The 13,441-nt window shown below is 32.1% G+C and overlaps 2 protein-coding genes across 5 annotated transcripts in view; one reads left to right on the top strand and one right to left on the bottom strand.

Annotated features, from left to right (window-relative positions):
• On the bottom strand, positions 1–12,225 carry LOC145306126 (tether containing UBX domain for GLUT4). Of its 2 annotated transcripts, none has more exons than XM_080148081.1 (22): positions 12,068–12,225; positions 11,395–11,487; positions 10,620–10,670; positions 10,113–10,163; positions 9,683–9,784; positions 9,258–9,364; positions 8,900–8,957; positions 8,439–8,537; positions 6,882–6,939; positions 6,347–6,399; positions 6,130–6,231; positions 5,652–5,727; positions 5,371–5,417; positions 4,880–4,945; positions 4,246–4,375; positions 3,805–3,880; positions 3,142–3,173; positions 2,648–2,706; positions 2,218–2,263; positions 1,409–1,471; positions 890–938; positions 1–401 (listed from the first exon to the last, which is right to left on the bottom strand). In XM_080148081.1, the coding sequence occupies exons 1-22, from the start codon at positions 12,140–12,142 to the stop codon at positions 308–310; spliced, it is 1,587 nt and encodes a 528-aa protein (XP_080004207.1). In that variant the 5' UTR covers positions 12,143–12,225; the 3' UTR covers positions 1–307. The 2 variants fall into 2 exon arrangements, with proteins under 2 accessions (XP_080004207.1, XP_080004208.1); XM_080148082.1 differs by having other exon boundaries at positions 1–389.
• Positions 1–13,441, top strand: part of RpL19 (ribosomal protein L19) — a 249,838-nt gene that overhangs the window by 48,355 nt on the left and 188,042 nt on the right. The gene's annotated exons all lie outside the window — the stretch shown is intronic.

The following is a 13,441-nucleotide window of genomic DNA, read 5'->3' as shown; positions in this document are numbered from 1 at the left end:
TCTGAAATTATAGAAAAAACATTACATAAAAACTAGATATTTTTTTATTAAGATTTAATACAATACATGTTTCAATGGGATTAGGTTGTTATGATCACAGTAATAATTTCACCAAATTTTATAAAAATACTTCATTACCAGAAAAAACAGGCAAACCAAAATATTCAAGGATCTTAAGGGATAAGACAATGAATTAACTGGAAATATGTTGATCAACTTTTTAGGTTTCATATATAAATCTTTGCAAAAGTAATAAATAAATATAAAACTATTATGCATTATTTTTTACAAAAATATTTAAGAACTATTATTTTGCAGGCTTGAACCATTTCGGCATCTTTGATGGCTGTTTGATGGGATTGTTGTTGGGGAGACCTGTGTCGCTGCTCCTTTTACCCAACCTGGTCATATCAAGTTACCTCCTTGTATCCTATTTCATAAATAAGGGGGATGTATGTTATGTCAGGTGTCCTACATTAATTTTCAATCAAATATACCTAATCTACATTAGTGAAAAAAATGACTAGGATTGCCTGTACTATATGTGCAATATAAATCTTAATATTTTAGATGACCAGAAGCACACCCATGAGAAGCAAAGGAAGCCTAAACAATTTGTTTCATTCCTGAGCATTTTTTCACTTCTTTTTCCTACACTTTAATATCTATTTAAGAACAAAATGAGTAGATGGTTGTGAAGCTACCTTACAAGAGCTTTAAGACTGCCAGAGGAATTATCTGATTAATGAGGTGATACATTATCAGGAAATATTGCCTTCTCTACTATTTGCTTTAGATAGCCTTTTTTCCTCAACCATTTCTTGAACAATCTTTAGAAAACTCTATATCATAATGTTAAATGTAAAAAATTGAGGTTTGATATGGCTACCTAGATGATTCTGGAATAGTGTCCAATGGCAGGCTAGGTTTAAACTCCCCTTAAAAAATGGTATTTGTTAATTTTGGGAAGATTTTATACATAGAAATATCGTTTCCAGTATGGTTCCGAATCCGATTTTATGTCCGCTGGATTAAAACCGGTTCTGAACCATAATGCAAAACCACGGTATTGCATATAGCTCCACGGGGCTTACTTTCCACGACAAATATGTCTAGGTACCTAGTGTCTATTTGATGCAATAAATAACTATTAAAAAACTTCAACGTCAGTAAAAAATGACACAAATGAAACGAAACCATGTATGGGAAAATGGAGGATAGATTAATTTTTGTTCATTGCGTTGAAGAAGATAGATTTGTAGATTGATTTCAGTGTCATTTTTTTCGTTTCAGATTGGAAACCAATTTTTTTTAGTGTACAATATTAATAAAGTGTAGTTGATGTCAACAAAGAAACAATACCCCTCCCCCCCACCCCATACACAAAATCACATACACTTTTTCTTACCTGAAATGCCAGTCTCTCGTTTTTTGGCTCCTTTTCTAAACTCACTTGCAGCCTTGTTTGCTCCTAAGAATGAGAAGAAAATCAAAGCTCTAGATTATTTCTCCATATTTATGACAACTATTAAGTGGATTGTTCCATGTTTTAATCACCAATAAAATTTTGAGTAACCGAAGTTTTTTTCTAAACTTTGTCACAAGAAAATCAAATTCAAGTGTTCATACATGGTACGCATTTTGAATGTTCTCAAATATTGATTGGAAAATAACCAATGTGACTATAGGAATAAGACAATTGAAGATAAAATGACATACACCCCCCTAATGATGATAAAACAAAGTAAACCAAATTAAAAATTACTGATTGAAAAGTTTTGACCCAAATGAGAGCGTGTTTTTAAAACTTTGGGAACCATGATAATTTACAGTCCAATGTCCCATCCCTCACCTATTTTCACAAATAATCATAATTAAAAGATACAGAGTATTAATATTAAAAGATACAGAGTATTAATATTAAAAAATACTAGAGCTTTTATTCCAGTATCACTTCGAAACCGATTAATATCCGTTGGATTAGAACCGGTTCTCAGCCATACTGAAAAATTATGTCTAGCATCGTATCATATCCAGTTTTCTAAGAATATAAAAATGTATAATCATAAGATGAAAACTAGTTTTTTTAGCCCGTGCCTTCGGCATATTGGGGCTAAAAAAACTGTTTTAATCTTAAAATTCTACATTTTATATCCGCGGAAAGCTGTTTATAATACAATACGCGAAATTGCTTTTACTTTAAATTATTGTTTTTACCTTCGACATTTGATAAGTTTTCTAAATATTCTGGTTTCAACCAATCCTTTAAATAAAAATGAAAGTTATAGAAGAAAGCATTTTAAAAACTATTTTTCCATAAACCTTTAAGAGATTATGATATGAGCTCCCAAATTAAACATTTACCCAAATACTTTCACCAAAACAAAATTCAATATTGTGTGACCTTCTATTGAAATGTTTGAAGTTGTAGTAAATTTGAAATTTTTTGGTAAAAAAACTGTAGGGGATCTCTTAGAGATACCGTAAAACAAAGTGTTTAGTACAAACATTCTAGAAAACTAAAAAAATCATACACAACGCAGCTTGCGCTTTAAGTTGAAATGTATGCTTTGACTAATTTTGGCTGTGTATATCTCTCCCTCCCATTACAACAAAAACGAACCATCTTAAAATGCGCGCAGTATACCTGAGGATCACTAGTAGGACCAGAGAAGTGTATCAGCGAGGCTGGCACCAAGTTCAAATCTACAATAGGTTACGCCTTCAGGAATAAGACAATGAAATGCAATTAAATCTTCCGCCTTTTAAATCCTTTATGGAGTAGGTAGATTTTTTTAGGTTATATGAAAGAAAATAATACATTCAAGAATTAACACAATATTAATATTTAATCAAATTCGTCTTTGATATATTTATTTCTTATGGGCGTTTGCCCTCAAAGTTCCTAGTCGAGCACAAATCCCCTTTCACCTCTCTTATCATGATATTTTAAAACATTGTTAAGGGGGAGGGGTTGTCTTTTATGTGTGTTTGTGTTCACTTAAGCTCGCGCAGATTCAGTGAGGTTATATAGAAAACGTAATGGTTAGCTGCGTGCGCCGGTTTTAAGCACCGCAGGCAGGATGTTCAATGCACGCTAGACATTTTAAAGGAAAGCACGCAAAATATTCTAAATTTTACCTAAAAGAGAATCTTTCTCCTGTAGTTCTGTTCTAAAATAAAAAAAATTATGAATTAAAAATCTCACAGTATTTTAAAATAACGGATATATTATTAATTGGATCTTACACAAGATTTTGATGCCCACTAATAAAGTGAAACTTGCAGCGGGCTAAAATAACAATGCCCCCAACAACCGTATTTTAAAATAATGGATATATTATTACTTGGATCTTACACAAAATTTTAATGCTCTCTAATAAAGTGAAACTTGCAGCGGGCTAAAATAACAATGCCCCCCACAACCTTTACCCCATCCACAACCTTATCATTCTTATATTTGAATTCTTAAGAAAACCCTTTTTGCCTATAATTTTTCACTATTAAAAAGTAACAGTACTTCTTAATATCCTTGTCAATTTCTTTTCAGACAACAATTACATCAGAATAACTTTTAATGAATTTTATATTTTATAATTGACAGTCTAATTTTTGTCAAATGAAAAATCATTCATGGGGGGAAGGCGATTTTGATAAGAAGAGTGAAGGAAACCTCCCTCAAAATAGAAATGTATAAGCCTTTCCGCTTTACTGTATAGGCCATATCAGTCCAGCAGTTTGCAAGATCTTTCAGTACAAACATACAGACAAAGAGACATCCTGGTAGTTTTATAAAAGTATTACCTTGGTGGAACAATATACAATTGAAAGCTTGATTCTGGATTGATAAGCAAAGGCCTTAACCAGTCTTTTATTTCACCTGAAAAAATTTTAAGTTTATTAAAGAATAAACTAATAATAAACATTATACTTTTTGGTTATTAGTAGCGCGGCTACTCTATGACTGTGTTGAAACTACTTTTTAGCAGCTTTCATTTTCTAGTTTTGCTAAATTATACCCACATAAACTTTATTGTGTAGATTCCTCTAATTAACGGGCATGTTTAGACTTTAAAGTTTAACCCTAAAAAAAACGTAAACGAACCAAAAATTTTAGTTTATTAAAAAAGATAACAGAATCCTAGTATATTTACAAAAAATGTTTGACAATTACTAGATCAATACCTAGAGCAAAATCTATTTGCTAAATAACAGCCTCTGGTAAAAAAAAAACAGGAATGTTACCTATGGTATTATGGGGTTTAAAGACGCCCTGAACAGTCAGCCTCGAAGGAAATTGTATTCTGACCAGACTAGATTTATATCTCCCCAGCATAGCAAGCTTCTCTCCCTCCTTCAGACTTTCTCGCATATCCTATTATTTAAAGTAGTAAGTTTTTTTTGTCTGAATCGTAATTACCAGATTTAAATTTTGAGATGGTTTAAGGCTTTTTTTCTTTCAACGCTACAGAACCACTAGATGCTAGTCGTATGTACTCTTCTTAATAAATAGTATTATTATTAGGGATCTTAAGGGATAAGACAATGGACAATAAAGGAAATAGTAGGTAGATATTACAATATTCCATAAAATTGCTTACAGTCAAATGCTCTTATTAAGTCTGAGTGTTCTTAATGTTGATCAAACGCAAAGTAAAATTTAAAGCATATTTAAACAGTATGACCTTATACCTTATACCCTTTATATGCAATCCCCAGTGCAATGATGATAAACAAACTACCCTTTCTAGTTTGGAAACAACAAATCAAAATTCAATATAAGTTTTTGAGCAAATCAATATTAAGTATTTAATATTTATAAAACTTTGTGTACCAGTACAGTTTACAATTCACATTAAATCCTTAAATATTTGCTTACCGTGGTTAACAGAGCATCTCCTTCGTCCAACTCTTTAATTTCAAGTCTCAGTGCTTTGTATCTTCCCTAAATATATGGTCAATGGTAAGTGGATCAAATTAAGAAATACTTTTGTTCCTTGAAATAAAAAAAAAATATGTGTAATTATACAGGATGAATCAGAAAAACATTTCCCAGTAAGACTTCCAAACCGATCAATATCGGCTGGATTAGAACAGGTTCTGGACCATATTGAAAAAGCATGTATCGTATAATACTTTGGATTTTTCTATTTATTATAAACATAAAAAAATCATAGCATTAATACCATTCTTGTAACCCTGGGCTTTTGGCCCTTCAAGTTACCGAGACAAAACCAAGAATAAGATATGTATGTTTCGAACCTCTAACGTGTCGTCAAGATATAAAATTTAGCTGAGAAAGTTGAATTAAAAATTGAAAAACACACTTTGAGACAAAATAAATGAGAACTAGCAAAAATGTATAATAACCTTAACATCTTCTAGTGTATGTTGGAAAAAATCTTCATCGTTATCATCTAAACAAAAGAATTACAGATAAGATAATCGCCTTTTAAAAATTAAAAAGAAAGAAGTACTGTGCGATAATGGATATAAAATATGTGGATATTTTAATTTTATCTAAGAATTTTTATAGTCATTTTAAGTCCTTAGATATTGGTCAATACAATAGGAGTAATTTTGTGATTCTGGATGGAAATATTAGAAAAATATGTTTAAAAATATGTTTAATTTATATATATATTACCCACCTGGGAGTGTGAACCTTGAGGAACCTTCGCTCTGGAAAATAATAGCCTCGTGTGGCCCCACAGGGTTTATCACAGCCTGTGTTATACACAGAATATTAAGAAATTAAACATTAATTTTGTTGTTTTGGAATCTTAAAATAAATAAGAACGAGCCACTAATATAAATAAATCAAAGACTCCATGTTGACAATGCCTATTATGAACTTCTTATTTACAAATTACAACCATTTAAATAAGGGGGGAGGTATTAGTGTTTCTTTTTCTTATGCCTAACCCTTTGCGGAGCTGCCATGCCTCTAACACTACGGGGCTAACCAGTACCCAATATAACCTAACCTAGCTTTAACTTGAGTAATAAACAAAAAAACGAAAATCTATTATATTCCCTCCTTGGGATATCAGTGCTTAACAGGCTACTTTGATTAAAAGCGCAAAAAATGTCATAAAGATTATAATTCTATTACTTTATATTCAATGCCTGGATATGTTCATCTTGTAATGTGGTTGAGTCTGGTGTCTGGCGTGAGGAACCACCTCCTGTAGAGTTAATACTACTAGGTCCTGGCATTGGTGAACTTTCCTAGTAATTTATTATTCATTAAAAAAAACATGTTGCCGCATTCTGGATGTAAAATGCACAATTTTTTGAATCGTTGGAATTAAAATTGAACGATTATATAACTATAAATATTTACCTTAACTGATAGATCTATTGCTGGTTCGTTTGAAGATTGTCGTTGCTCAGCACCTATTTAAAATGTAAATTCTAAAGCTTTTTTCAAGGGAACAAATTGCAATTAAGGAAACTTTTACCTAACAATTTTTTTTATACTGCTACAAATAGACAAAATTAGCCTATTAATTTGAAACGAATTAGGATTAAAATCCATAAAATGTTAACAAGCAGTTTCATTACAAAATGAGCTATTTCATAGAGAAATATTTATATAATAGTTATTTCTTTCATCGTATTATAAACCGCTTTCCGCGGATATAGAATGTACAATTATAAGATTAAAACCAGTTATTTTAGCCCCGAGGTGCCGAATTCACGGGCTAAAAAAACTGGTTTTAATCTTATGATTGTTCATTTTTATATTCGTAGAAAGCTGGATATAATACGATGCTAGACATAGTTTCTATCCACCGGATTGGAATGAATACGAGAAAAGATTTTATATATTCTTGTAGCCGTTAGTGTCTTTAATAATGTTTAATCCTAATAAATACCTGCGTTGTTATCAGTAGGACGTTCTAAACTTTTGTCAACAGACATTGGAGTTTCTACCTAGAAAAAAAACATAAAAGTAACAGAGCTGGATCTTTAAATCATTTTAGTGGTGAGCCAGATCGGGGTGAGCCAACTTTCCACCAATGAGAGCATAGCATTTTATGAAATGCCGCGCTGTGATTGGCTGAAATTCGGCTCACTCCGATCTGGCTCAGCACTAAAATGATTTAAAGATCTAGCTCAAGATGTCTTGTAGTTTTCCAAAGGACCTCGCTAACAGCTGAACCGATATGGATCTCCATGATAATGTAGCTACTCATAGTTCATGAAAAGGTTCACAACAAGTGTGGGTGAGGGCACAACCACCATCCCAAGAGAAAACGAACGAGAGCAAGTGATTCTAAGCACCTTCCAGCAATGATTCTCAATGTTTTTTTTAGTGAATATACTATGGTTAGGATTAATATCGTTAGCCTTAGGTATATCAATTTAAAAAATATAAGTTTTACCATGATTTTATGTAAAAAAAAGCTTCAAAATGTTAGGAATTTTTGAATATATATAATATTATCGAATGTTTTGTTGAGTTCAAACTGATGTGACACAAAAGTAAACTTTTTTATTGAAAAGAGTTAATTTAGATGAACGGATGGTAACTTGTAATATTGTTAACAGTTTTATTGGTGTACTTTCGTAATTTACAGCATTTGATTATGTTTTGGCCTGTTATTTTATTTGAACTGTTAAACTCAACAAACATTTGATGAAATTTCATTAAAAAAAATGCTTAACATTTGAAAGTTTTATTCATAAACAAGGATCACAACATCCATAAAAGCGAAGCTCTGAAAGGGTAGGACAAACGGACATTAACACTTGTATAATGTCAGAACTGAATAATCAGAATGCGAATGTATAAGAGTCTAAGCAAAATTGTAAGTAAATTTGTTGAAAAACTGCTTGATACAGGATAATGATTATGGACATACTTACATTTTTAGGACTTGATTATAGAGTTGCTTCGCTTATAATATTGTACTTTGTTGTCCCAGGAATCAGTATACCAAAAATCAGACCAATCGGATAATTAGGTCACATACAAATTTGTTAAAAAAATGTTAAAAAAAATCAACATGTTTAAAATGGACGTACGGACATTCTGGTAATGATTATAGAGTTGCTACGCTTTCTAACTCGTACCTAACTGTTACAGGAATCACCATGCAAAATTTGAAATCGATAGGACAATTCTAACATGCCTAAATTAACGAAAAAAGCTATTTAAAAAAGTAAAAAAATCAACATGTTTAAAATGGACGCACGGACATTTAGGTAATGATGGTAATGATTATAGAGTTGCTACGCTTTCTAAATCGTACCTAACTACTAAAGGAATCACAATGCAAAATTGGAAATCGATAGGACAATTCTAACATGTCTAAATTAACGAAAAAAGCTATCCGTTACGGACGGACGTACGGACGGACCGAGCCTAGTTATAGAAAAGCTTCGCTTTTAAAAATTATTTTCTTCAAGACATTTGTAAATGCAGCTACCTTAGATTGTTCAGGCTCGATGGAAGCAAGGGTTACAGGTTCCATTCTCATAGGCAGGTGTCTCTTATCTTCTTTTTCTTTTGGCTCTACCACTTTCTCCTTTAAAAAGGTAAACACATGTTTGTTTGTTTTTAAAAAGAGGGTGGGTTGGAGGTTTTTTTTAAACTGAACCGATAAAGTTCTCTTCTCATTTACTATAAAATTTCTCATAGGTCATGGGAATGTTTTTAACTATTGTGGGGGAAGGTAAATCTAAACCCACCAAGAAAAGTCAATCTTAAAGAAAATCTACACCCATTTAAAAATTGTTTTTTTAAAGTAGTAGCCTCTAGGGGTGTACCCCCACCTAATGAATAATGATAAAAATTCTTAGATTTAAAGTAGACAAAATACCTATAGTTTTCTTAATTTCGCACCTATTAACAAAAAAATGTTAGTTTAGTTAGATTAAATGTTTTTACCTTAATAGCATAAACATTGGCCTGTTCCTTGAGCACTTCTGGTTTCTTGAAGAAAAACCTGAGATAAAATGATTATTTTCATCAAAACTTAATCTGTTTAATTAACAACAAAAAGCTGCATGTCAATTTCCTTTACAGATAAAGCTGCTTCTTTAGTGTTTTAAACCTTACAATTTTTAATAAAATAAGTAGTAGTACCTAGGTAGGTAGGTATAATTTTAAATTTTTTAAAATTTTGAGTTTTAATTTTTTAAAAGTGCCTAGTTTAGTTTACCCAACTTCGTGTCTTACGGACGAACTGGCAGCTTCGCTACAAATAAGGTAGCTTGAAAGAATGCACTAAAAGTATTATATTTACCTGAAAAGACCTTTGCCAGTAGTGAGGCCTAGACTTCTCAGAGTTGTAGTTCCAAGAGCAGCTCCGATAATTTCATTTCTTAGATAAACCAACACTGCCTCTTCACCCTAGGTAATATAACAAGGATGACAACATCCATAAAAGGCAGGAAGAGGGGAAGGGTTGTTTATTAAACAAGTCCCCAAAGTTTTATAACATTTTCTTAATCGTTGGCTCAGTAACTTTGGGACTTTTATTAAATTCTAGTGGCTGGTACATTACGTTGAGTGTCCAAAAGTTTCAATCATGAATTGTAATCTATAATAGAGGTAATTTTATGTATAATCATTGAAGATGTACATCAACTTATCGGCCATTGTACAATTACATACATACTTAGTACTTACTTACCAACAGACATCCTGTTACTTTAGTTATATGATTACCTGTTGTGGTAGACCTAACTTCTCTTGGTCTGTATTGGTCAGAACTTCTTCTAAAGTTGAGCCACAGGCAAAATCTTTTATTATTCTTTCTCCACTGGGCACCTAGTCAATAATAACAGGGGTGAAAATTTATTTCCACCCTCCCCCTAGTAAAAATAAAATTTCCCATCATTCTAAAGGACTTCTGTATCTGTAGATGAGAGGACAAGTAGGTTTTCGTAAATTGTTCAAATATTTCCCCATATCGTAGGTGTTTTCGGTTCGATTTTCTGGATTAAGCTGATGCTTTCAGTACACTTCATTTTTTCACTAGGTATTATTTATAGTCTAATGTAACCCTTGTCCCTGCGATATATAAAAACTCACTGAATACCAGGAGAACGTACGGACATACAAAATCATAGAGAATCTTCGCTTCAATAAAAATTACCTGTAAACAAACTGAAACAAGAGATTCTTTCACATTTCTCAATTCATCTTCCTTAATTATAAAAATAGTTTTATTATTAATTGGATCTTACACCAGATTATTATACACTCTAATAAGTGAAACTTTTAGCTGGCTAAAAAAAACCATCACCTCCATCCAACCCATTTACTCCATCCCCTCCCCTCCTTCTGTAATGCGGATTAAGGGGAAAGACAATGGACTATAAATTAATGAAAATACCAGCTGATAATAAACAGAATAACCATTCAGTTGATGAAAAGTATTGGTTGATAAGTTTGGACAAACCAAGCAAGATTTAACAAGTTTAGGTCAACGAATAAAAGAACGTGTTTAAAAACTAACCTTCAAGGATATCTATGTATCGCATCGTAGGATTTTATAATATTATTTTATTTTTCGTGGAAAATTGTCTGTAATACGATTTTTATAGTAGGACTTAGAACCCTTTTTAATCTACCGGATATAAACTGGATACGATGTTCTTACCGTTAATTCTTCCATTTCGATGAGACAGTTATTTGGTAATCCGGAAAATCTACAATTTTCAATCATTATCAATACGTATTAGGTTTTATTAGAATATTAGTATTAGACAAACAATATTGATACATCATCATGTGTAAATCTACTACTAATGCCTTAAATGAGACAATGCCTTAAATGAGACAATGCCTTTCAGGCTGGGTGCAAGGCCACTTCCATGCATATAATTATAAACGAAGTTGCTGGTTTTAATTTTATAATTTTTCATTTTAATATTCGCGGAAAGCTATCTATAATAAAATGTGATAAATAACTACTATCAAATCAAAGAGTATCATGTTTCAAAATTACATATTTTTGTGATATCAAAAAAACATATATATATTGTGCTGCATCATAGATTTACTTTTATCTTCCATAGAAGAGTTATAGTTACCATTTTAATGTCTTTTGTATGACGTAGAGAGTGGCCAAGACTCGAACCCAACACCTCCCCAACAAGACAGTTATGTCACTCTGATAATTACGCTAATGTTAAGGTGAGTCAGTAATCTAAAGGGATAGGACAATGGCCCATAAATTGATAATTACCCCTTATGTAGATTACAATTACTGGTTATTCTCTGAATGAACCAACTGATCAAAATTCAATCAAAGTCCCCAAGGTTGTTAATGTTAAGCTAACGAAAAAAACGTTATTATAAGACTTTGGGGACTAATGTAATAAACATCCCCCTGTCCCCTCCCTCCCTGGGGTTATGTAATGATATAATTTCCTGATAGTTGAGCTGAGATCCAGTTTAGTTCTGTGATGGACAAGTTTGTGCTTGTTGGCATCGAAGCCCTTCTTTTGACATACTGTTTCAATAACCTAGGAAATAACAATATCAGTATTCTTGGTTCCTAACATCTATCTAAAGGGGTATAGAAGGAACAGAAAATGGCCTAAAACCATCCAAAGGTTTAAATGTAAGAATAGTTTCAATATCCTAAATAACAATATTCTCAAATATATAATACTTGTGGCTGCATCTCTAGCATCTAGGAGGCATATATTTAAAGGTTTATTGAAGGGCCAGGAAATGGCGTAAAACGATCCAAAGGATTAAAACTAAAAATAAAATAGCCTAAAACCAACCCTGGACATGTTTTGAGATTCCTTTAACAGGAGAACTTAATCTAGTTATTGAGATCTTAAGCTTCAGCTTTAAAAAAAGTAGGTATACGACATTAATAGAGTAAGGAGATGCCTAAAACTGTGGCATCTCATTACCAAACACAGTTAGGACATAAAGACAGCGGTCGTTTAATCAATGGGATTGTTGTCGAAAGGAAAACCTTACGTCGTTTTAACTGGATAACATATCTAAATCAACAATTAGAGCTATTATGAGTCTAGTCGGACAGATCCTAGTTATAGAAAGCTTCACTTTTTACAAATAGCAACAAACCTGCTGTAAAGACATATTAGGCGTTGTGGTCACCTTCTGTCGGTGCCCGTTGGGGCATAACACTGTTAAGCTCATTTTTAAATAAACCCTGCGGGGGTTAAGTAATCTGAAGTGAATATTTATGTATTTTTCACTAAATTATATATATTGTGAATCAAATAAATCAGTCCTTTAGTATGATATTAAGGGGGGGGGGAAGTTCTGACACTTTTGCGTAAACAGTGATTATTGGCTTTGTCTTTGGACTGAGAGGATAGGCTATTAGGGATAAAATCATTCTTATATGATGAATTTCCCCCAGATTTAAGATTTTTTGGATAGGCCTCCAGGTTCCGGAGCTCCAGGCCTCCAGGTGGTCTCTGTACAGGTAAAAATTAAAAATAAGATTTTTTTTTTTGAAGAGTTAGAAGTTAACTTAACAAACAAAATATACTTCTTTTTGATTGTTATTCACATATTTGAAGAAAAAACATACATATTTTGTCTCATAAGCTGACATCTAACTCTTAAAAAAAAATTTTTTTTTTTCATTTTTACCTGTAGAGAGACAACCTGGAGGTCTGGAGCTCCGGAACCTGGAGGCCTATCCAAAAAATCTTAAATCTGGGGGAAATTCATCATATAAGAATGATTTTATCCCTAATAACCTATCCTCTCAGTCCAAAGACAAAGCCTATAATCACCGTTTACGCAAAAGTGTCAGAACTTCCCCCCCCCACTTATTCAATCATTTTTAATCAATTTATTAAAATAAAAAAAATGTTCTTTAAATATTTCTGCCAAACATTTTCACTTTTTAATAACGCACAAACTCTAAAATTCTCGGCAAAGTCTGTGCAATCTTCCCGCGTACAAACCTAAAAAAACATCTGCCGTAACTCACTAAAAAAATACAGGACTCTATAATGATTGTAATTAACAAGGGATTTGAAGGGATAAGACAATGGACGATAAATCAATGTTAAACAAAAAGACCCCTTCCGCAGATTTAATTTAATTGTTGTAAAGTTTAAACAAACCAATAGTAACTAGTTTGGATCAACGAATAAGAAATAGCGGTTAAAAACTTTGGGATACTCGTGTAAATTACTCCGCTATCTTTGGACACAATTACATTACCTTATTACATTAATTATTGTTTCATATAAAATACCTAAAGAACATCTTAATCCCATTTTCCAATATGGCTTCGAAACAGATTAAAATCCGCAGAATTAGAACAGGTTCTCAGCCATACTGAAAAAGCATGTATCGTGACGTATTATATACAATTTTCTACGAAAAGTAAATAAAAAAATTATAATCCTAATACAAATATTTTTAGTATGGGCTTTAACAGGAATTAATTTAATAATTTTAAGTTTTCATTATCCG

Source organism: Acartia tonsa, chromosome 14 (genome assembly GCF_053477335.1).
Source record: "Acartia tonsa isolate MP-2025a chromosome 14, ASM5347733v1, whole genome shotgun sequence".
Taxonomy (NCBI): domain Eukaryota; kingdom Metazoa; phylum Arthropoda; class Copepoda; order Calanoida; family Acartiidae; genus Acartia; species Acartia tonsa.
Note: the sequence above shows the minus strand (reverse complement) of the source record. Positions and strands in the feature narration are given on the sequence as shown.

What these genes read in the sequence shown, in the direction of transcription:
- LOC145306126 (XM_080148081.1), bottom strand. Translation starts at nt 12,142, where the DNA reads ATGAGCTTAACAGTGTTATGCCCCAACGGGCACCGACAGAAGGTGACC. An exon ending in TCGAGCCTGAACAATCTAAG is followed by an intron (nt 6,940 to 8,438) that starts GTAGCTGCATTT and finishes TTTTTTTTCTAG; the next exon opens with GTAGAAACTCCAATGTCTGT. An exon ending in GTCCTACTAGTGATCCTCAG is followed by an intron (nt 2,264 to 2,647) that starts GTATACTGCGCG and finishes TTTTATTTAAAG; the next exon opens with GATTGGTTGAAACCAGAATA.